The following is a 20,699-nucleotide window of genomic DNA, read 5'->3' as shown; positions in this document are numbered from 1 at the left end:
TGGCTCACTCCAGCTATTGCACCACTGGGCTGGAATCTGCTTCCCCCTCTGTAAAATGGAGGCAACACTGATCTCCTTGGAGGTGCTGATGGAACGCTACCAGCTCCTTCCTTCCAAGCCCCTTCTCAGCATCACAGGCCTGCAGGGCCCTGTGAACGCAGGGCTGCATCCTCGCTCTAGGGCAGTGGCCCAGGGGGACTGTTCGAGCAGCATATCCAGTCCAGCTCCAAAGCAGCTGTCTGGTCATTGCCACAGGGAATGCTCCCACTCCAGCCACCAAGGCATTAATGAGCCCAGCATCACCCAGGACTGCCGTGGCTTCCGTGCCTGGCCCCCAAGAGAAACAGTCAATCCTGCAGCCTGAGCACTGGGTTAGAGTGTGCCAGAGTCAGGGCTAACGTCAGCCCAGTGTGAGAAGCTGCTGTAACAGCACGAGACGGGCGAGGCTGAGGGCAGCCTGCAGTTCTGTCTAGGCACCGAAAACGGGTTGACCCGGGGGGGGGAGAACAACGGTGCCAACAGCTCAGCAGAGCCCTCACCTTCCCTCTCGCTTAGCGCCCTTTCAAAGGATTCTCCCCTTCGCCCAAGGGAACAAGCACTGGGAGGGGGAACTCTGCTTTGTACATGCTCTTGGCTCAGCAGCTGAGGGAGGGCCCAGGTAACTTGCTATAGCTCTGAAAGGAGGTCATGTTCCTTCAGGCAGAGCCAGTCACGCGGAGATCACAGGATGGAGCACACTGCCTGGGGCATCCGCAGGGGATCACTTTGCTGGATGGAAAATCCCAAAGATTTATTCCAAAATGAAGCTTGTCAGAGGTAGCATCGGGGAACAGAGTGCTGCAGGGTCAGGGTCAGGGTCACTGGAGGCAGCCAGCATCTCGGCCAATAAGGGGACAGCAGTCAGTGAGCTCAACATTTAAATCAACTGGGTTGAGAGTTTAGAGCAGCCTAGATTCAAAACAAACTCCCCCAGAGCTCAGGAGCACATGCACGAGGTGTGAGGTCTCCACCACAGGGAGCCACCAATGTTGATTCCCCAAGCAACCACAGGTTTCTCTTCCCAAAGCAGGAACTGGGCAATGGACAAGATCAAAAGACCACACAAGACGGAGTATCGTGGTACTGCAGGTTTCTCTTGTTTGCACCCCTCACTACTGAAATGGCAGCAAAGCTGGACACATTACAACCTGCTTCCTAGAACCCTCCCCCCAGCAACTGTCACAGCTCTCAGGGAGCCGGTAACATGTCCCACAAGCACCATGAGAGCTGCAAAGAAGGGTCAGGAGATGGTGGATAACGGGTATTGCTCCACAAGGAGTCAGCCAATAGGTATGTTTAGTTTAAAAGTTTTATTTAAAAAATAACTCTGGCTTCTGTGCCCATTACTGCTAACCTAGAGCCAGCATGGCTGTGGGACAGTCACCCCTCCAAGCTGGTCACACTAGAATTGACTGTGCCTGCCAGTTCTAAGTTTAGCGCAAGGATAAACAAATTTTACAAAGGATACATCAGTGACAAACATAATGGAAGGTAAGCTTGATACAAAAGAATAGAGAAATATATACAGGGATTCATGGTCCAACAGGAAACAGACGTGATGAGATCAGTCAGGACGCTGGTCATTTTGCAGCTAATTTAGAGAGGACTCATTTAGCCTGAAAGCAGTTAGAGCACAAATGCAACATTTCCATCTCCACGCCAGGCAATTCAGCCTAGCTCTGCTACTGCCGCTCGAACAGCAAGCTGCTGTGATTCACCCATGCTGGTCTCACACACCCAGGATGGCATATTTGAACAGTGCCATGATAGCTGCACTGATGAGGCCAGAAATCGGGACAGTGACAAACCACGCCAGAAAGATGTTACGGAAGAGACGCCAGTCCACAGCCTTCCTGGAACGGAGCCAGCCCACCGAGACCACGGAGCCCACCTATGGGAGATACACCAAGGGACCATCACTTAAAGACCACTATGGTCCTATGGACCACTATGATTTTGCCTTTGTCTGCTGGAAGACTGACCCCAGGGCTCAGTCCCCTCAGTCTTCTCTAGGCTAAGCTAGACTGAGCTTCATCAACCTCAGCATAAGGCAGGTTTTCTAGATCCCAGCCCATTCTTGGGGAACTCCTTCCAATCGGTCACACCAATACGCTGCACCATTTCAGGCACACTCGGGTCCCAGTGTGGCCTTCCTAGGGAGAGCGCAGTGCTGACTTGGTTCAGACGAGGCACCTCTGAGTCCAGCGAGAACACTTCAGCATGACTCAGGTGAAGTGCCTGGGGGTGCTGAGCCAGCACGGCATGGGGCCAGGCACCAAGGGACCGGCAGAAGTGTTTCACAGGCTGGATTGTGGAATGACTTTCCCATGACGTGAGTGGCCTCGGGAGCTTGGCAGCTTCATAATGGGCCTGTTGGACAAACTGCTTTTTGTTCTACACTGTACTGAGCCCAAGTACTTCTCCCCAACATCCATTTCTCTGTAGCTTCTCCCTTCCCACTTCCTAGGGTCACTATGCTCATTAGCCACAATGGACAGATCTGCATGCAGACGTTAGGCCTGCCAACGCCCAATGCCTGGTCTTTTGGAAGCTACTCTGCAATGCAGTGCTAGCCAGCTCTGAGATTGAGGTGGAAAGGCAAGAGCCAGTACTTGAAGGCCCTGGATTCTCAGAGCAGACCATCGCTTCTGGTCCCACGCCCACAGCACAAACTCCACCCCCAGCACCAGCACATTTCCTGCAAAACTCAGGCTGGGCACCACGAGCCAGTCAGCCCACCGGCAAGCACGTTACTTACTTTGCAGTGTGTTGTACTGATGGGGAGACCAACATTGGATGCAATCACCACAGTCACAGCAGATGCCAGTTCAATGCTGAAGCCACTGTGCACGCAAAGATAGTTATGTCAGGCTGTTGGACCTACTCTGTCAGCAAGGGATCTGAGCACAGGCAGCCCACGGGCACGGCGCACACAACTGACTTATGGCTCCTGTTCTGTGCGGGGTTCCAGGTCTCATTAACCAGGTTAACTGAAATCTTTAGATTTTCTACACACTTCTGCTTTGTATGGAGCCTCTTGACAGCTAGAGGCTAAAATCAAGGCTCCAGACCTTTCAATTGATTCATTTTCCCTTCCATTTCTAGTATGGGTAACCTCCTGCAGAGATGCGGGTTAGACAAAAGCCAAATGAGTTCCCTGGCACCACACCCTTTACACAAAGGAGACTGAGTAGGCCATTCATGGGCTCCATAGTTATTTGCATTCAATTTCTCAAGGCATTTGCTTTGATCTATAATATCCTGGTCCCAGACAATATGGGGCATCAGATCAGTTGCCTTCTGAGTCACCATGACAGCCACCTGGGTATGGTGGCAGGGAATTCAGTGGAGATGGAAGCAACAGTGGAAGGTCCAACTCTGCTGGCTTCTGACCTAGAGATAGGGTGTTGAGTAAAACACCCTGATCCCATGCAGGGACTAGGGCCATAGGCTCAAATGCACTTTAGAATACCACCACTGGAAGCAGCACTGAGGGGTGATGAGTGAAATTGCCTTCCCACCACTGCTTTGAACAAAGCTATTGTACCTCTGAGCACTAGGAAGTTTGAAATGTGAACAAGCAAGTAGGAAAGAATTAACAAAAGTTTCAGCAGGCTGCAGACTCTGCACTGCCTAGTCAGTTTCATGCTTACTCAGCCTCTGCCTACTAATATGTTATGTACTTAGGAAGCAGTACACTGAAAATAAATACCACGAGCATCCTGTGTCCCATGAAGCGTCTTACCTAGATGGGGTGATGGGAGTCAGATCCTTCCCCATGGTTTGAATGACTCTTCTCCCCCAGACCCACAGACCAATGCAGATCCCAGCACCTCCGTAGAGCAGCAGCCAGATGGGAGTTGCCACTTTGGTAGCCACGTCGCCTGTCTGATAGACGAGGTACAGAGCCACCAGAGGGCCAATGGCGTTGCTGGAAAAAAGAGACAGATGCACTGCAGTCAAACAAGGACTCTTTTCCTGCCAATGGCTGAGAATGATTAATGCCTCCAATTTCACTGTTGCACACCCTGACTTGCCACACTTGCCAGGATGACTCAGTTACCGTGAGGAAGAACGTGCTACCCCCCCCAGTAAGCATCCCTCACCAGCATGCAAGGCATGTGTGCTCCAGAGGAGGTCAGCGTATTGCATTAACATGGCATTTGGCCTTGGAGGGGCACTCTGGGACCTGTCACTGACCTGACATCATTGCCGCCGTGAGCAAAGGAACCGAAGCAGGCAGTGAGAATCTGCAGGAACTGGAACAGCAGGGACACTTCTGGTCTATCCTGGTCATGCCACTCCTCCAGAGAGCCAGTGCTGCACTTCCTGTCACCACTTCCCATCTCCACCTTGCCCACATCTACATCCACAGCTGCTGCCGGGTGGGTATCGGCCACAGCATTGCAGTAGCTAGTGTAGCTGTCCATACGGACCCTCTTCTTAGTGTCTGCTCCAGGCCAGGTCAGCTTCTCCATCTCCTCCCCCTTTGGCTCGCCCTCTTTGGCACGGAACGAATCCAGCGGCATGCCACAGATGGCCATGGTGTACGAAGTGTAGCTGTTGTTCCGCCTCAGCGGCTTGTCACCAGAGTCTCCCATGCAATCGCCCACTTTGGCCAGGTGAAGCTTGTGGAGCAGCTCTTTGTACAGACCCGAGTCCTTGTGCACTGTGTGGTACTGGTAGTGGCCACTGGAATTGATCTGGTTGCTGACAGTTTGGTTAAACTGAACAAGGTTGCCACTGGGCAACTGCACAGCTCCTGCAAAGAGAAGTAGAGTAACTCCCATCCATCTGGCCAGGAGTGAGGAATATGCTTCAAACAGGAGCCCAATCAAAAGCACAAGACTAGGGATGTTAAATATCAGTTAACTGAATAGCTGGTTAACCTCATGAATTCTTATTGGTTACTTGACTAGTCTATAGTCCGAGGGTGGGGCCAGCAGCCGGTCTGATCCAGCCCCGTTCGAGGAGCTGATACAGAGGCAGCAGCACAGGATGCCAGGCGGGAGCTGGTCCATGAAGGGAGACAGTTAAAAAAAACAGCCCCCCTTATGGGGTGGCAGCAGCCTGTCTGGTGCAGGTGGCACAAGCCAGAACTGAGGGGGGCTGTTGGCCAGCCTGCTAAAAAGTTTACTGGCGTTTGGGGGGGGGGGGGGGGAGAGAAGAGGAGGAAAGAATGCATGTGGTCTATAGCATTACTTATAAGCTTTTGCTTATCAGTTAATCAACTGCCCTGTTACATCCCTGCACAAGACCTCATGCTTGTACCACTGGGCCCTGACTTGCATGATGCTTACAGGGCTCAGCCTCCAGCCATAAGGTCTCAAGTAATGGAAAGCTGCTAACCAGGGTGGGCAAGCTATGGCCTGTAGGCTGCGTTCACACTGCCAGGCCTTATCTGGCCCTGAGCTCCCACAGGAGAGAGGTCGGGGGCTTCCCCAGCCCCACCCCAGTGTTCCCCAGCCACCAACTCAAGTCCTTGATAAGCACCATCTACTGGCACGCAAAGCCTTACTGAGCAAGCACGTCACTGCTTTGCTTCCAGGGCTGGACCACCCTCAGCAGCGAGTCTCAAAGCCACCCAGGGCCATACATGTCCCAGCTACCGTGCCCCTCTGCGGTGGTCTGGTACAGTTGCATTGGTGTCACTGCCAGCAGGGCCCCGAGTCATCACTGGTACCTCCCTTAAAGAGCACCCCCACCCACCACAAGTCCTCTCAGCCCACCATATGATTTCCATATGCAGATGGGGCCTGCAGACCAGGCTGCCCACCCTTGTGCTAACCCCAACTCACCACTGTCAATGTTTGTTTCCTTCAGGTCTACACTAGGGAGCCTCTCCCGCTCTGGAGCTTCCTCCAAGTCTCCCAAATTGAAGGACACTGTTCTCTCCTCCACCGCTGCCCTGTGATGCCCAGCAGACACATCAGAGACTGGGCTCTTGCTGTCACCCACTCCGTTACCCAGTGGCACTTTAGATTCATCTTGGTCTTCCTTCCGGCCATTCTTTTTCTCCATCAAGGGGCTCTCAGAAGGACTTGATTTGATCTCTCCTATAGAACAAAGCAGTGGCTTAGTAGCCAAGGCTACTGTCATTTAAAACCTTTAGCACCTGATTCCAGCCTACTCTGCATCCACAGAGACCTGGGCAATGCTGGTACCAGTCAGAACTCAAGAGTCACAGCAGCTGGATTTCAGTTTACAGCACAAACTGGTAGCCACGTAAGTATCTGCATGTTTAGAGGGGTTACACATTGTGCTGTGCATGGGGCTGCCAGATTGTAAAAGAATTCACTAGTCTGAACTATGCTTTGCTATTTTGGGACCTCTTTGCATCCAACACAAGTGTGGTTATAACTGGCAGAGTGACTAATGGGACTGGGGGCTCTGCATTAGAGGCCATGGTTCTTCACTCTACACCAAGAACAGGGCCACCAAGAACTAGCTACAGATGGCTCCAACTGCTTGCTTCCAGTTTAGTGTTAAAAAGCTAGATCCAATCCTAGAATGGCACAAGCAGCAGCAAAGAGAAATTACAAGGTCGATGGCTGGACAGTAGTGCAGCCAAGATACGCATGTTACAATGGAGCCAGAAAGCTTATTTTAATTAAAGATTTTAAATCTAGACGACAGCCACTCTTCTTCTGGGAGCAGTATTAAGCAGCAACTCTCTCAGGGTATCATAAGCGAAGTGCTGCAATTTGTACTGTCACATGCTTTAACCCTGCAAGTGACACACGAGCGATCTGTGTACTCTACAGTTCTTGCATCACAGACCGCACTGGGCAAGAAAGCAGCTTTCAGCATGGTGATGAGCCATGCAACTCTAAGGTTTCACTGCCAGGAGTATCTGGAAGAATACACCAAGCTTGACCTTAATGCGCTCTCTCAACTTTAAATACCGAGAGTGGGGATAGGCCAAAAAAAAAACCCAAAACCAGTAAGTCTGTCAAAAGAGTATGGGGAAAGTAGCAGTGGGGTAGCTGCTGGTCTAGATATTTCAGACAAGGTGGGTGAGGTTATTTTATTGGACCATCTTCTGTCGGTGTCAGTGACAAGGTTTCAAGCTCACAGAGCTGACAAGAGCTCTGTGTAAATTTGAAACCCTGTCTTTCGTCAACTGAAGTTAGCCCAATAAAACTGTCAATAATTGATCAGTGGACCTGCACCACTCTGAGCTCTCCAGCAGTAGGAAGGCAGCAGGCTGGTCCCTGGTATCAAAAAGGTTGAGAAACACTGCAATAAGAGATGATCTCACCCGCCCTCTCTAAAGCTGAAACGAGTGCTCTGAACATTTCACAACAAAATGTTCCATGTTGTAATTCTAAGTGTTTTGATGTCAAAACCGTAGCTTTGAAATTCAGCTATAAAACCCTCAGAACCTAGACAATGTGTCTAGGTTAAAACAAAAACCTTACACATTTTTGGTTATTTCAGGGAGAAAAATGAAAATTTTCAATTTGAAGAGCCACTTTTTTCTTCTCCATGAGCCCCAGCCAAACATCCTTCACTCGGCTCTGATTTGGAGGCTTGATGGTAGGAACTTCAGCTTACAGAAATGATCCAAAACAGGCTACTAGTTGGTACAGAACTGGGACTCTGGAGTGATCCAGCTTTAGACAGCAGACTTTGGCCTAAATCCACTCTTGGATGCCTAAGCATGCACCTTAGTACAAGTAGCATGATTTTCTTGAGGATCTAAACACAGCTCTCCAATGACTTCTAAAAGAGCATGGGGGGGGGGGGGGAGGCTGCTCCTCTGGAAATTCCTGTTTAAAGAACCTAACCAGATAAAGCCAAATTTCAGACCTGGTTAACCTCTGCTTGTTTCCCCAAGGCAAAGTGGAAAGACTCCTACCTTATAGGAGGCAGGCAAAACTAAACATTTAAGTGCTTGAAATCTTCAGAGCAAGAACACCAGGAATCAATTAAAAGCTTCCCTGTCTGTACTATTAAAGCAGAGACAATTGATTTCAGAGTTTAGCTCCCTGCAAGCACTTGCTCAGAACTTTTTAGTCTCTGCCCTGACCAGCCAGACTTAATAGCATGGAGTTTCCTAGCTCTGCTGCAGTGCTGCGCGTGGCTGCTCACACTACTGCAGTATGTGCGTCACTGGGGTTCTGGACAGGAATAGGCTATGCTGAAACCCAAACAGCTGCTAACAGATTCTCCGAGTTACATTGGCGAGGGGGGGAATGTAAATTATGGCAAGAGTCCGTATGAAGCTCCTTTAGCAGCTAGGATGAGCTGTTTCAAGGGCAGCCAGAAAGTATCCAACAAGCAGTGAGTCACATTTAGGCAAGTCTGGCAAGGGTACTTGTCAATCACTATTTTCTCTTACCTATTGTTTAGGAAACCTCTCCCAGGACTCAGTAACATTGGCAAAATGGTGCTTGATTCCACAGAAGCCCCCCAGATAATTAGAATGACGAGGCTGGGGAATGCTATCTGAGTGCCTTTCAACAGATATGCTTTGCTACAGGACAGGGATCCTATGAGATCACCCACCTAAAGCTAATCTGCAATAGCACAGTCAGGTTGCTCATCAGGTGCATGTGGTATTAAAGGTGATATGCCACAATTAGGCACACTGCCTTTTGCATTCTCTACCCAGGGCAGCCTTTAGAGCAGTGGCCCCCAACCTTTTCAGGTTGGCGGGCGCCAGGGGGCATGGCCGTTCGCCCGCCGGGCGCCAGGGGGCGGGGACACTTGCCCGCCCGGGGGCGGCCCCCCCCAACTGCATGCCCGGGGCCGGCGCCCCCCCCCCCGTAAGCGCTGCGCGCCCGGGGCCAAGGCTGGGGCCAGGGCACACGCGGTGCCCCCGGGGGCGGGGCCAAGGCCGGCGCCAGAGCCGGCAAGGGCACGCGCGGTGCTCCCGGGGCCGGGACCGGCCATGGCGCCCGCGGGCACCGGGTTGGGGACCACGGCTTTAGAGGAATAAAATTGCACTGTTTAAGAGTATACAACTCAAGGTAACTGTTCTGTGGTGCCTAAAGCCCACTCCATTGCAGCTCAGTCTGGAACAGATAACTGGGTAGAGAAGTTGCTGCAGCCTGCCAAGAGAAGTACTGTTTTACCAGTGAGATAGCTACTCAGCTGGAAGGATGCTTAAGGGGACACCTTGGAAGTCAGACTGTAATTTTAGTTTTACAATGACACCAGCCACAGCTTATTACAAATACTTAAGTGACTCGTGGGATTTTCAGAAGAGGCCAAGAGATTTGAGTGTTAAACCCCCTTACGATCATTTAATGAAATAGGTTGTTGGGTCAGATTTATCAGACTGCCCCCTACTGCAAGCAAGGGGAGTCAAAACAGGATATTTAAGCAGAGCATGTGATATGTCATTCTGGAGTTACTTACGTTCTATTTTCTTCTTCATTCTCGGACACACAAAGAACCAGACGATGAGAGCACAGACAACAGCACTCCCCGCCGAAATTAGGAGGATACCCCAGATAGGAAGTTTGTCAAAGCCCAGCACTAGGAAATAAAACAATGGATCTTGAAAACCCCCGGGCAAGAGCCCCTTCATGTATGACTATCCTCTTCGTAAGAGATCTGTTCACATCTGAATGAGGGAGTTTTGGCACAACATTCACTGCTGCCTCCCAGGAGTTTGCAGTTCCACGCACCAGCATTGCTGTGTGCACGGTAATTCTTAGTGGGAGAAGTGAATATGTAATAGAACAGCCAATGCTAAAGTACAAACATTCAAGCTGTAACCTGGTGGGGGCTCCCCTGTGGGTTAAATCTCTTCATCAATGCTAATCTCTTTCACATGTTCAGAGACTCTCCTGACCTCCTCCTCCAGAGAAAACTGGATTACTGAGATCACTGAACACTGGTGACCCAGCAGCGAGTGACTAAACATGTTCTGTCTACCAGCCCTCAGTCACTTCAGCCTGTGTGCCTACTGTGTTGACAGCTAGTGTCCTGACTTGCTGCAAAGTCAAAGAAAAAAAGGAAGTCTGCTGCAGCAGACAGCACTATTCCCTCTGGCATGCCAGTCTGCTAACAGCCAGAGGGAGAAGAGTTGTACCCACTTGATCTCCAACAGATTTATATTAATGTAGCATTTTAGATTTGTGATGGGATAGGACTTTCCAGCCACATGGCCCAGCAATGGCGGCTTCTGCATCTCACTCTAGAGCAGTGTTTCTCAACCAGTGGTATGAGTACCCTTAGGGGTACTCGAGAGGACTAGGGGAGGTATGTCAACTGAAATTTGGAGAAAATGGAACGTGTTGCAAGTTTTAAAGCGCTTTGTTGTTTTTGTACTTTTCACACCCAAAAATTTCATTGCCCCCCGGCTACAATTAAGTTGTTTAAACACAAATGTGTTGCAATGGTAGAAAAAGTGTGTGAGGAAACTGTAAGTACTAGGGGTACTTACAATTTTTTTTAAAGGGCACTAAAGGTTGAGAAATAATGGTCTAGAGAACCTAAAGCCAAATTTACAGCTTTTCAAACAGGGAGACACTAAGGTGTTAGCTGACCTAGATACCCAACATTTTCAAATGAGCAGCTGGATCTTCCCGCATAGAAGCTTAGCTTATTTACAGTTTGCTATAACCTCAAGTTAAAGTAACAAGTGTCTGCTAAATGGCCAAAAACAGAACTACATTTTCTGCCGCAGCTAGTAAGTATAAACATTCCCAGTACATAGAAGGCAGATAAAGGAACTGTAGAGGTTGAGTGTGCAATCACAGCTATTTCATATGGCATAGTTAACATGCAACGCTAATCGCAGTTACAAATCTGGCACATTGCCAGTTAAAGTGGAAGAAAGTTTAACCAAATCTTGTCCACCCAAGTCAAACCAAATGTGAATTTGACTAGTAAAGTGCAGGCTTAACTGGATCACATGGAGCAATACAACTTATGCTTTAACCGATTACGTCACAAAGCTTAATGCCTATGAATGTGTCTAGGCAAAGAGTTACAATAACTCCATTTAGTGCTGCAACATCTGACAATTTCAGGACCTTAAAGTGTATTTGAACAGACCAAGGTATGAAGGAAATGCTGGAGTCAACATCCTAACTACATACGTGATCTCTTTCAATATCTAGACATTAAATAGCCTGCAGTGTCTAGTAGGACTATGAATACCCACCACACTCAGCCTCTACTTAGCTCTGGGTCCTTGATGACCTGATGTAATAGATCACAGAAGAGAGCCCCAGCTGAAGCTGCCAGTGCAGTCCAAGGTAGCTGGCACTGTTAACCAACTGTTACATTCGCTGGGACTATTTCCTACAGCTGCCTTGTAACTCTGCAGGTCTCCAGGCCCAACTGTGCCCAACTAGCTGGAATTACAATGGCAGCTCCCTGCTCCTTTCATCAGTTGCCCCTCCCTCCCATAGCAAGTTAACACACATTTGGCTCTGGAGCTCCCCTCTGATGCATGAATTCCTCTTCAGAGTACTTGTGCCAGCTGTGACATGCCAGCTCTTCTTGGTCAGGAAGTGACAGGGCAGTTAATATATTCTTAGGGACGAAAGGTAAGCAAGCTCTCATGCTTGAAAGGCCAAACAGAGCAAATCCAATACAAGACTCCAGTGCTGCAATGAGCTTCACTGGAGATTGGGAAAAGCTTAAGGAGACTCTTCAGCAGAGGGCTCTGAGTTCTAGCATAAGTAGGGGAGAGGAAAGGGGAAGCCATGTTATCTGCCAGTCCTGTGAAGACTAAGGAGAAAGCTCTGTAGGAATTTAGAGTTTGAGCAGGCCTCTTTGGTTGGGTAACTATCTAGTTTAGAATCAGCGCACGCTAGCCTGCAGCCTTCCGTAGCCGGCACAGGCCGGCAGCCTTCTAGGAGATTTCAGCCCTGTAAAGCAAAAAGGGGTAAATCATGCATTTAATGGAGGTTTTTGTAAAGAATTATAAAATTAGTGCTGAAGTATTCTGACATACTTACAAGGAGCACCACTATACATGATGGAAAAGAGGTTGATCCCAACTGTACAGGCATAGAAGACTGGCAAAGCTCGCAGCCCATTGGGGACTGGATTTACCTGTAAGACAGATTGGTTTTCATGCTATACAAATCCAGTTCCCATAGATTCTAAACAGCAACACAGACCTTTATCAAATCAGTCACTTCCAGAATACTTCTCAATAGTAGCTTCATACCAAAATCCGTTTTGTGCACCTGACTTAGAAGTAACCAACATAAGTTTATTATTTCCCTCCTGGAGCTGGCTCTGCAGGGCTAGTAGAATAGGGAGATGGAGTCTCTTGTGACTAACAATTGTTAGATTACAGGTTAATATACTATAGCTGTGAAAGCACCATCAACAATGGTGTTGTTCAGGAGTCAAAGGCAATTGGGACCGAAGAATTTAGAACTTGTGCATCACCAGTTCCTGAACCTTACAGATCCACACTGCATTTAAGGTTGCCAGTTGTTCTGTTCACAAGTAAAAAGTGACTCAATATGGAAGACAAACAGGCCCCTCCCAAGTAGTTTCAAAGCAGAAGCATGCATTCCCTGAAACAGCAATGTAGCCTTTTGAACAAGCAGCACACCCACAGAAAGACTGAATGGAATCTGATGCCTCAGAACTGTTCATTTAAAAGCACCTTACTTCTAAATCTTAGACAAAGTAGCCATGTGCCAAGATTTGCTTTTTTCTGTAAGGCTCTGGATTTTGCCTTCAAGTATTAATAGCCTGCCCATCAGAAGAAATATCCTACTAAACTGTTTAGTTTTCAACAGCATTTTCTAAAAGCTTTTGCTTCAATCCACTAAAGCAGTGTTTCCCAGTTTTATTTGGCCATGGAACCCTTTAAAAAGGGGAAACAAGTCAACCAAAAAAGGTGGAAAAGCGGTCAGGAAAAAACCCCACCAGCCCACCCCTAAGACTGCAGCAGCCAGCAGCCCCGGCTCACAGAACCCTTACTTTCACTTCGCTGAACCTGGGATTCTGTGGAGCACTATTTGGGAAACACTACACTAAAGCAATTTTTTTTTTAAGAGCCATAGGGTTTCCCCCCTCCATTTCCTCAGGTTAATGAGACTAACTGTTAAAGTCATTTGACTCAGATGGATTATTCAAATGCATTCCTATGTACTGAAAATACCACCTCATCCTAGAAGTGTGTTTTAGTTTGAGACAGCTGAGCAAGAGCCAAGCCCAAGTGTTCTAATGTTACTAAACATGCTCAATGAATGTTCAGTGAAATTTAATGCATTAAACATGTTTACACAAAAGGATCTGAACAAGTATTTAGTGCATACAACTTTGAAAGGCCAGTTATGCAGTATTAATCTGACAGCTATGCTAAATACACTACTGCCAGGTAGCAACAAAATGTGGAGAGCTCAGGAAAACTCAAGTTGATTCAAAGCAGAATCCACAGGAGTTAGACTTGAGATCTGAAGTTTCTAAAATGTAAGAGTCTAGCAGCACCTTCAAGACTAACAAAACATGTCGATCATTGGTTCCCAAACTGAGGGGCCTGCAGAAGTTCCAGGGGGGCCGCAAGGCAACCCAGCCCGCCTGCCGCAGTCAGTTCCTTTTTTTGGCTCAACAAGTTTTGCTATTGGGGGAGGGGGGCGTGAGGGTTTTTCAAAAATCAAAAAAGGGGGCATGATGCCGAAAAGTTTAGGAACCACTGACAGATGGTATCATGAGCTTTCGTGGGCACAACCCACTTTAGTGTCATCTGAAGTGGGTTACGCCCACGAAAGCTCATAATACCATCTATGTGTTTTGTTAGTCTTTAAGCTGCTACTAGACTTTGTTGTTTAAGTTTTTTCCTGTTGCAGACTAATTCAGCTACCCCTCTGAAGCTTGTGTTACATTTTAAGCTACTCAACACCCTCAAAATATACTAGGTAACTCCAGAGCTGATTTTATGTTTTATATGTAAGCCAAAAGTTTACACACTCAAGTTGAGTCCTGGACACTAAACTATATGGAATTACAGCATTTGTCTGGCCAGCAGTGTGGACTCTACCAGCATGCTTAGTGTTAATTCACATTCAGATTACTGATCTAGTGAGCATACTGAACAGGAGGATACAGAGTGGCTTGTGTTAAATTAAACGCGTTTAGTTTAATTTAAGACACAAGCCCCAGACTCACGAGGGCTTGCCTACAGTGAGAAACATTAGCAAAGCTATATTGCTGTAGTTATTCCAGTATCTCAGGTGGGCATATCCAAGTCCATGGAGAGTTGACATACTTACAACAGTACAGTTCTGCTGGTAAGTTTCCCTGTTTAGACAAGTTGCCAAGTCAGTCATGCATAGAAGCAGAGTTTATCACAAGGGCAGAGCTCTCCAGGCATTTTGATGTTAAGGCAGGTCATTCAAGTTACAACTAGCTCTAATTGGCACTTCCACAAACTGTTCCATTGAGTGCCAAGCGGCAATCAAGGTGCAAGATTCCTTCCTGCCTTGACAGGCTAAAGAGCTCTCTTTTCTAACAACAATCTCACTGAACAATAGAAGCAATATCCTAGGGTCCGCCTCAACAGGAAATGGCTCTGAAGGCCTTTCAAAGCCTACTTGGTCTACTCAGCTACCTGTACCCAGGAAACGTGGTGCATCATTATCTGCAGAATTTAGCTTGGTTTTTGGCTTCTGGTCTGCAGCCACATTTAACTCTAAGCAGCTGCAACACAAAGCCAAAAATGCATTGGTTGAAGTTTTGCAGCCCACAAGGACAGCAGCACAAGTAGCCAGCGTCTTCGCAGTGTCACGCTGCTACTGCTTGAGAAGCTATGCCAATTTCTGCTCCTCATCTGGGGGAACAGAGGGATGTATGAATATTAGCCCTGACCTACAAGCTTAGGATGGGAGGCCAAGAACAGAAAGCTCCTGCTGTCTTCAAGCCTCCAGGATACTGAGAGCCATTAGCCGGAGACACATGGGAGATGGAGCACTCAAGGTCTGGAGACACTTGCCAGGCTACTGTCCCAGCATCCTCTTCTGGGCCCACAGCCAAAAACAGGACAGCACAGAACACTGCACTGGATCTCCTTCCCCACTAAAGATCCTATCCGTCTGTGGCAAGTAGGTACCCAGTAACTGCAAGGAAGGGGGGCTCAGCAGTCAAAGTGCTAGTCTGGGAGATTCATGCTCTTTTGTGTATGGATCTATAAAGTGCTCAGATGTGACAGTAGTGAGGCCACAAGCACTTCAGACAGTCCCGAGAAAGCACTTACTCCCATTTGCTCATACAATTTCTGAGGTAGAACAGACCATTTCCACAGCAGACACACATTGTGGAGATCTGGCAGCCTTACCTTACGAAGAATGAACATACGGACGAGGAAGAACAGGACAGCAGACATGATGCCAGAAAGCAGGGGAGAGATGAACCAGGACAATACTAGGACAGAAAATAAAGATGATTAATACCCTGGCAATTAGAAGGTGGTTCTGGGACAGTCAACCCAGATACAATATTTTAATAATGCATCTGGGACAGTACAATCCAGATATAGCTAAATTAATCCCACATTGGGGACAAGTCCATATGGTTATTAATGCCACAACCTTGCCATCTGAAAAAGCCAGTGGGCTGTATTTTGCTTACCAATTTTAAGCAGTTCTGACCACTGGACTCCTTTCTGTCCTTTGGCCACCAACGAAAATCCAATTGTTGCACCAACAATACAATGGGTACCAGAGATGGGAAGCTTCAAGAATGAAGCTGCTAGCTGCCACACAGCTGAACCTACAGCAACAAGAAGTTGTGTCTCAGTGAGTGACTAGTCACCATTAAAACATATGGCAGATTTGAGGCATGAAGCATTCCAATACAATAACTAGTCCATGTGCACTTTCTGCTGCAGCCAGAACATTACTCACCAAACATAGCGCTGATTGAGCCTGCCATGAGCAGCTCTTGAGTAGAGTTGTACATCTCCACGTCAATCAGTCCCTTTCGGATGGTCTCACTCACTTTAGCACCCAGCAGAACGGAGCCCACCGTTTCAAAGATAGATGCCAGGATACATGCTTGCCGCAGAGTCACCACACCTGACCCGACTGCGGTTCCGAATGAGTTTGCCACATCATTGGCACCCACAGAAAATGCCAAGATGAAGGCAATGATGAAGCCCAGTATCAGCATCCAGAGGAAAGCTCCCATGGGACTGGATGCCTTACTGCCTATTGTACTGGCTACCAAATCCATCAGAGCTGTTGTTGATTCAATTGTGGGTTCCATATTATTAATTTAGTGGTTTCAAATTAACAGGAATTTGCAACTTTGATATGTAAACAAAATACGAGGTATGAAAATATTTAATAAATAATGTTACAAAATTAAATAAACTGTAAACTATGATCTGTTTGAAACCAAAGAGTTACTGCTATACGGTGTGTATGGGAATCTCTTTTCTAAAGTTCCTTTGGCTCTGGAGAGTTAGAGCTGAACAAAATTCCATGGTGCAGAAAATAGAGAACACAAGTTCTTCATCCTGCAATGAAAGAAGCACAACTCAGTTGCCATGATCCATGGATGGTGGCTAAGCATCGACAGACATTTCCCCACAGAGTAAAGGCCAATCTTATATCCCTGCTTAGCAGCTAGAGGCCACACTGGGTACCCCATTAGGAAACTAACAGACGATTATCTCCTGTTCCATTAGCACTGTATTCCTGGCCTTTTGCCTATGTTCCACAACACAGATGGGGACAAGATCCCTTGTGATTTCTACCCTCCCACCATCCAGCCTCAATGCCAGCTCCCCCTGCTGGCATGCTTAAAAGAATACTACCACACTGACTGCCATCAGGAAAGAAGCAGATTTGGAATGGAGCCACACCATCAGCTGCTCTCCAGCCTACTGATAAGAGCATTGTGCCAGTGATTTGTGAGTGCATTTCACTGGAGTGTAGTTGCTCAACATGGTAAAACCCTGGATCAATTATTTTCCTTGGGAAGAGAAACGCTGGACTAGAAAAATGGGACAAATTCCAACTCCAGGCCACTTTTGCCACATGGAGGATGGCCCTAAAACAAGCAGGCAGGAATAAAAAGGACCTACCTTAAATATTAGATCAAGCTTTGCCACCAACACTACTAGCCTGAAAGGCATACTTGAGACCAACTGTTTCTTGAACAGACTATAACATTAACTGCTGGAAGGCAGGTGCAACAGGCAACCTGGGCTCAATCTGCACTCTTTCCACCACCACAAAGTGTCAGCACAAAGCCCTTTCGACCCTTAAACCCCTAACAAAAAACCTCTAGCCAAGCAGAGTTTTGGCCATAAAAAGACATGCCAGAGTCTCCACAAAGCTCTTTAGGGACTCCATTATTGCCAGTGCTTTCAAATGACAGGTGTTCAGATACTGCAATGTTGGGTGTAACAAAACCCCAAGATTGCTAGCCCTTTCTGCCAGTGGAGAGCCCTGGACAAAGCGACTTGTAGGTAGGCCACAGACTGCTGCACAGTAACAGGAGTGTGGAAGTAGTGTCCCTTTGAAACTCTGCTGCAAGCCAATTATCACCCTAGGGCAAGGTAGGAGGCACCTGGGAGAAGCTTAGGGCTTACCCTAGCCAACTAACAGCTCCCCTACCTAGAGTGTACATGTACAAGCACCAAGGTAAGGGAATGGTCCAGTCAGGGTGGGAATTCTGTACCTGAACAATGGCTTGGGCAAGGCATACTGGCAGCTCAGCAGGCTGACTGGCTATAGGTATGTTAAGTAGCTCTGCTCAATTCCCTATGGTACCTCATGTCCTAAGCTGCAGTCTTGTGTTTAGCTTGGCTATTGCTGCTGCAGAAATTACTCACCGTCTTGGTTTGTTTGCTGCCTGAAAAGGGTCATCAGAAGAGGGAACAATCCGCCTGCCTCCTCCAAATCAGAGCAGGCAAGGGACTGTGCATTAAGACATGTCCCTCTCCAAGAGCATTTGGGTCAGAAGCAGCCCACCAAACACTGTCAGAATGTCCCACATCTCCATCATAACCCCTTGCCATATCTGTGTTGCAGCCATGCTTCACCACAACACAGAAGGGGGCAGGAGGTGGATATCCCAGCCAGTCTAGTACTTTGAGCCGCAGATCTCCTCAGATACCATTACCAGCTTTGATGCAAAGCAGGTGGAAGGGCTGCATGTACACCTTGACCGTGCATTAGAATGAAAGCGGCAATAACTCTGAGCTGAACAACAGGCCCACTTAAGCCACCAGGAAGTGCTGAAACTCCCTGAAACACTGCCAGGGGCCATCCCCCTACCAGCCTAGAGCGAGGAAAGGCAGAACAAATCCTGCCTGAAAAGAAAGCCCACAAAGAATACTCCGGGGAACAGCATCTCCTGCATAGAAGCAGGGGTTTATGTGGCTGCAGTACCTCCAGTAAGCAAGTGGGGGACCGAGCTGGCCCTCAGATTTTTTGCCCCATACCAGCTGGGACACTTGAATCCAATTATTGGAGGCACCAAATAGCCACCACTCTGGGAAATCTATAGGCTCTGCAGACACTCATCCCCTCACTGCTTTTGGCACTATTAAGGCTAACTTTTCACAGCAACAAATTGAGTGTTTTTACATCAAATTTGCCATGTTTGGGTTTGTTTACATTAACACTACATCAGTGCTCCACCCACAGGCACAGGTATCCATTGCCCCAAGAGGCAGTAATTAGGTTGACAGGAGAAGCCATTCACCGAACCTTGTGTACACAGGGGGCAAGATCAGTCGAAGTGTCAGTGCAGGGTGTGGATTTTCCAGACTGCTGAGCACCACAGCGGTACCAGCCCAGCTTTCCTAGTGTAGACAGACTGTCCTCACCAAAGCAGTGTCATGGAAGCACAACACTTACCTCGACCCAGCCAAGAGACAAAGGGAAGCCCCAGCTGGGATGGGGGGGGGGCGCCTCTAGCAGCTACAGGCGGACAAGAGCCCAGCTCTACAATCTCAGCAAAGGCAACAGGCACGACGCCTCGCAGGGCAGAGGAGCGGGTCTAGACCCACGGGGGCTTCCTCGCAGCAGGGGGTCGGACTGGCCAGGAGAGCCCCCTGCCCCGGGACAGGGCCCCCCCCCCTGAACGCATAGCCCCCCCAAACAGCCCCTGCCCCAGCCCCCCCCACCCCAGCCCCCCCACCTGCCCCCCCAAACAGCCCCTCCCCCACCCAACTTCCCTCCCCCACAGCCCCCCCCAAACAGCCCCTCCCCCCCCCCCCTCCCCCACAGGCCCAGACAGTGCCCCCCCCCCCGCCCCACGCGCCCCGGCCCCTGACACGCGGGGCCCCGCCCACGCTCCCGCGCGCGCCGCCCGCCCCTTCCCGCGCAGCAGGAAACGGCTGCTCCCGCGCGCGCCACTCGGCGCCGGGCGCCTGTGGGGGAGGGGCGGGGGGGGGGGCGCGCGCCGAGCCCGGATCCCCCCCCCCCTCCGTCCGTCCGTCCGTCCGTCCGTCCGTCCCGCCGGCGCAGGCCGCCCCGCCCCCCGCCAGCCAGCCCGGCGCTCACCGCCCCAATCCGGCACGAGACGGCTCCTCGCTCCCGACAGCCCCAGCGTAGCGAGCCGCCGGCGCCGGCCGCCTTTATAGCCGCAGCCCACGTGAGGCTCCAGCCTTCGGCGCACGCACCCAGCGCGTGACGGGAGGGAGGCGCGCGGCCATTGGTCACTGGCGGCCCCGCCCCTGATGGGCGGGGCTTGATTCGCGCTGCGGCAGCCGCCGGCTGGGGCCGTTCACTCTGGAGCCGAACGAGGGCGCAAGGTGGCGCCCTGCACGCCTGCTCCCGCCGCAGGGCCCTTGTGTGCTGCGCTCTCCGGGACTCGCGCTCCCGGCTGTTGGCTCAGGAGCGAGCCGCTCCCGCCTGGCCCGGGCGGTGCGGGGCGGCCGCTGGGCTCTAGCGCCCGGGGCGGGGGGCTGCTCCGGGCATAGCTGCGCCGCGTGCACGAGGGCCCGTGGGGGCCGCAGGCCCTTTGCTCACGGTGCCTTCCCGCAGCCGAGCAGTGGCTTTGGCTCCGCGCGGGCAGGGTCGCACCCGGGGCCCGCAGCCCTGCGCTCCACTTCGGAGGCGTCTTGGCGCTGGGGAGGGTCCCTTGCCCCATCCTCGGGAAGGTCGGGCCCCAGAGACTTTTAAGCCAGCGCTGTGCTCCGTCTGCTAGGAGCCTGCAGCCAGAACTGGGGGGGCTGATGCATGTGATGTGCTCTGACCCTTCTGCGCCCCACCTTTTCTTTCCCTCTTTTGTGGGGGGTGGGGGTGGGTTATAATCTCTCACCTGTGTGAGAGGGGGCTGGGGGGGCACAGGGAGCACTGGGGTGACAGAGGGGAGGTGGGGAGATGGGTTATCACCTATCCCCTGTGTAAGGGGGGCTGGGTGATGCACAGGGAGCACTGGGGTGACAGAGGGGAGGTGGGGAGATGGGTTATCACCTCTCCCCTGTGTAAGGTGGGAGCTGAGGGGGCACAGGGAACACGGGTGTCTGAGGGTAGGTGGGGGTTATAACCTCTCACCTGTGTGAGGGGGGGCACAGGGAGCACTGGGGTGTCTGAGGGGAGATGGGGGATGGGTTATAACCTCTCCCCTGTGTAAGGGGGGCTGGGTGATGCACAGGGAGCACTGGGGTGACTGAGGGGAGATGGGGGATGGGTTATAACCTCTCCCCTGTGTAAGGGGGGCTGGGTGGTGCACAGGGAGCACTGGGGTGACTGAGGGGAGATGGGGGATGGGTT

At 50.1% G+C, this 20,699-nt stretch overlaps 1 protein-coding gene across 1 annotated transcript; it reads right to left on the bottom strand.

Annotated features, from left to right (window-relative positions):
• Positions 1–1,112: 1,112 nt before the first annotated feature.
• Positions 1,113–19,636, bottom strand: SLC20A1 (solute carrier family 20 member 1). The gene is made up of 11 exons (XM_075911076.2): positions 19,485–19,636; positions 15,870–16,483; positions 15,595–15,735; positions 15,302–15,387; positions 11,964–12,060; positions 9,406–9,525; positions 5,838–6,095; positions 4,240–4,801; positions 3,785–3,970; positions 2,798–2,882; positions 1,113–1,930 (listed from the first exon to the last, which is right to left on the bottom strand). Exons 2-11 carry the CDS (start codon positions 16,228–16,230, stop codon positions 1,769–1,771), a joined length of 2,058 nt encoding a protein of 685 aa, XP_075767191.1. The 5' UTR covers positions 16,231–16,483; positions 19,485–19,636; the 3' UTR covers positions 1,113–1,768.
• Positions 19,637–20,699: the final 1,063 nt, after the last annotated feature.

This window comes from Pelodiscus sinensis, chromosome 28 (genome assembly GCF_052426305.1).
Source record: "Pelodiscus sinensis isolate ZL-2025 chromosome 28, ASM5242630v1, whole genome shotgun sequence".
In the NCBI taxonomy this organism is placed as follows: domain Eukaryota; kingdom Metazoa; phylum Chordata; order Testudines; family Trionychidae; genus Pelodiscus; species Pelodiscus sinensis.
The sequence above is the reverse complement of the archived record's forward strand: the minus strand, read 5'-3'. Positions and strand labels throughout refer to the sequence as shown.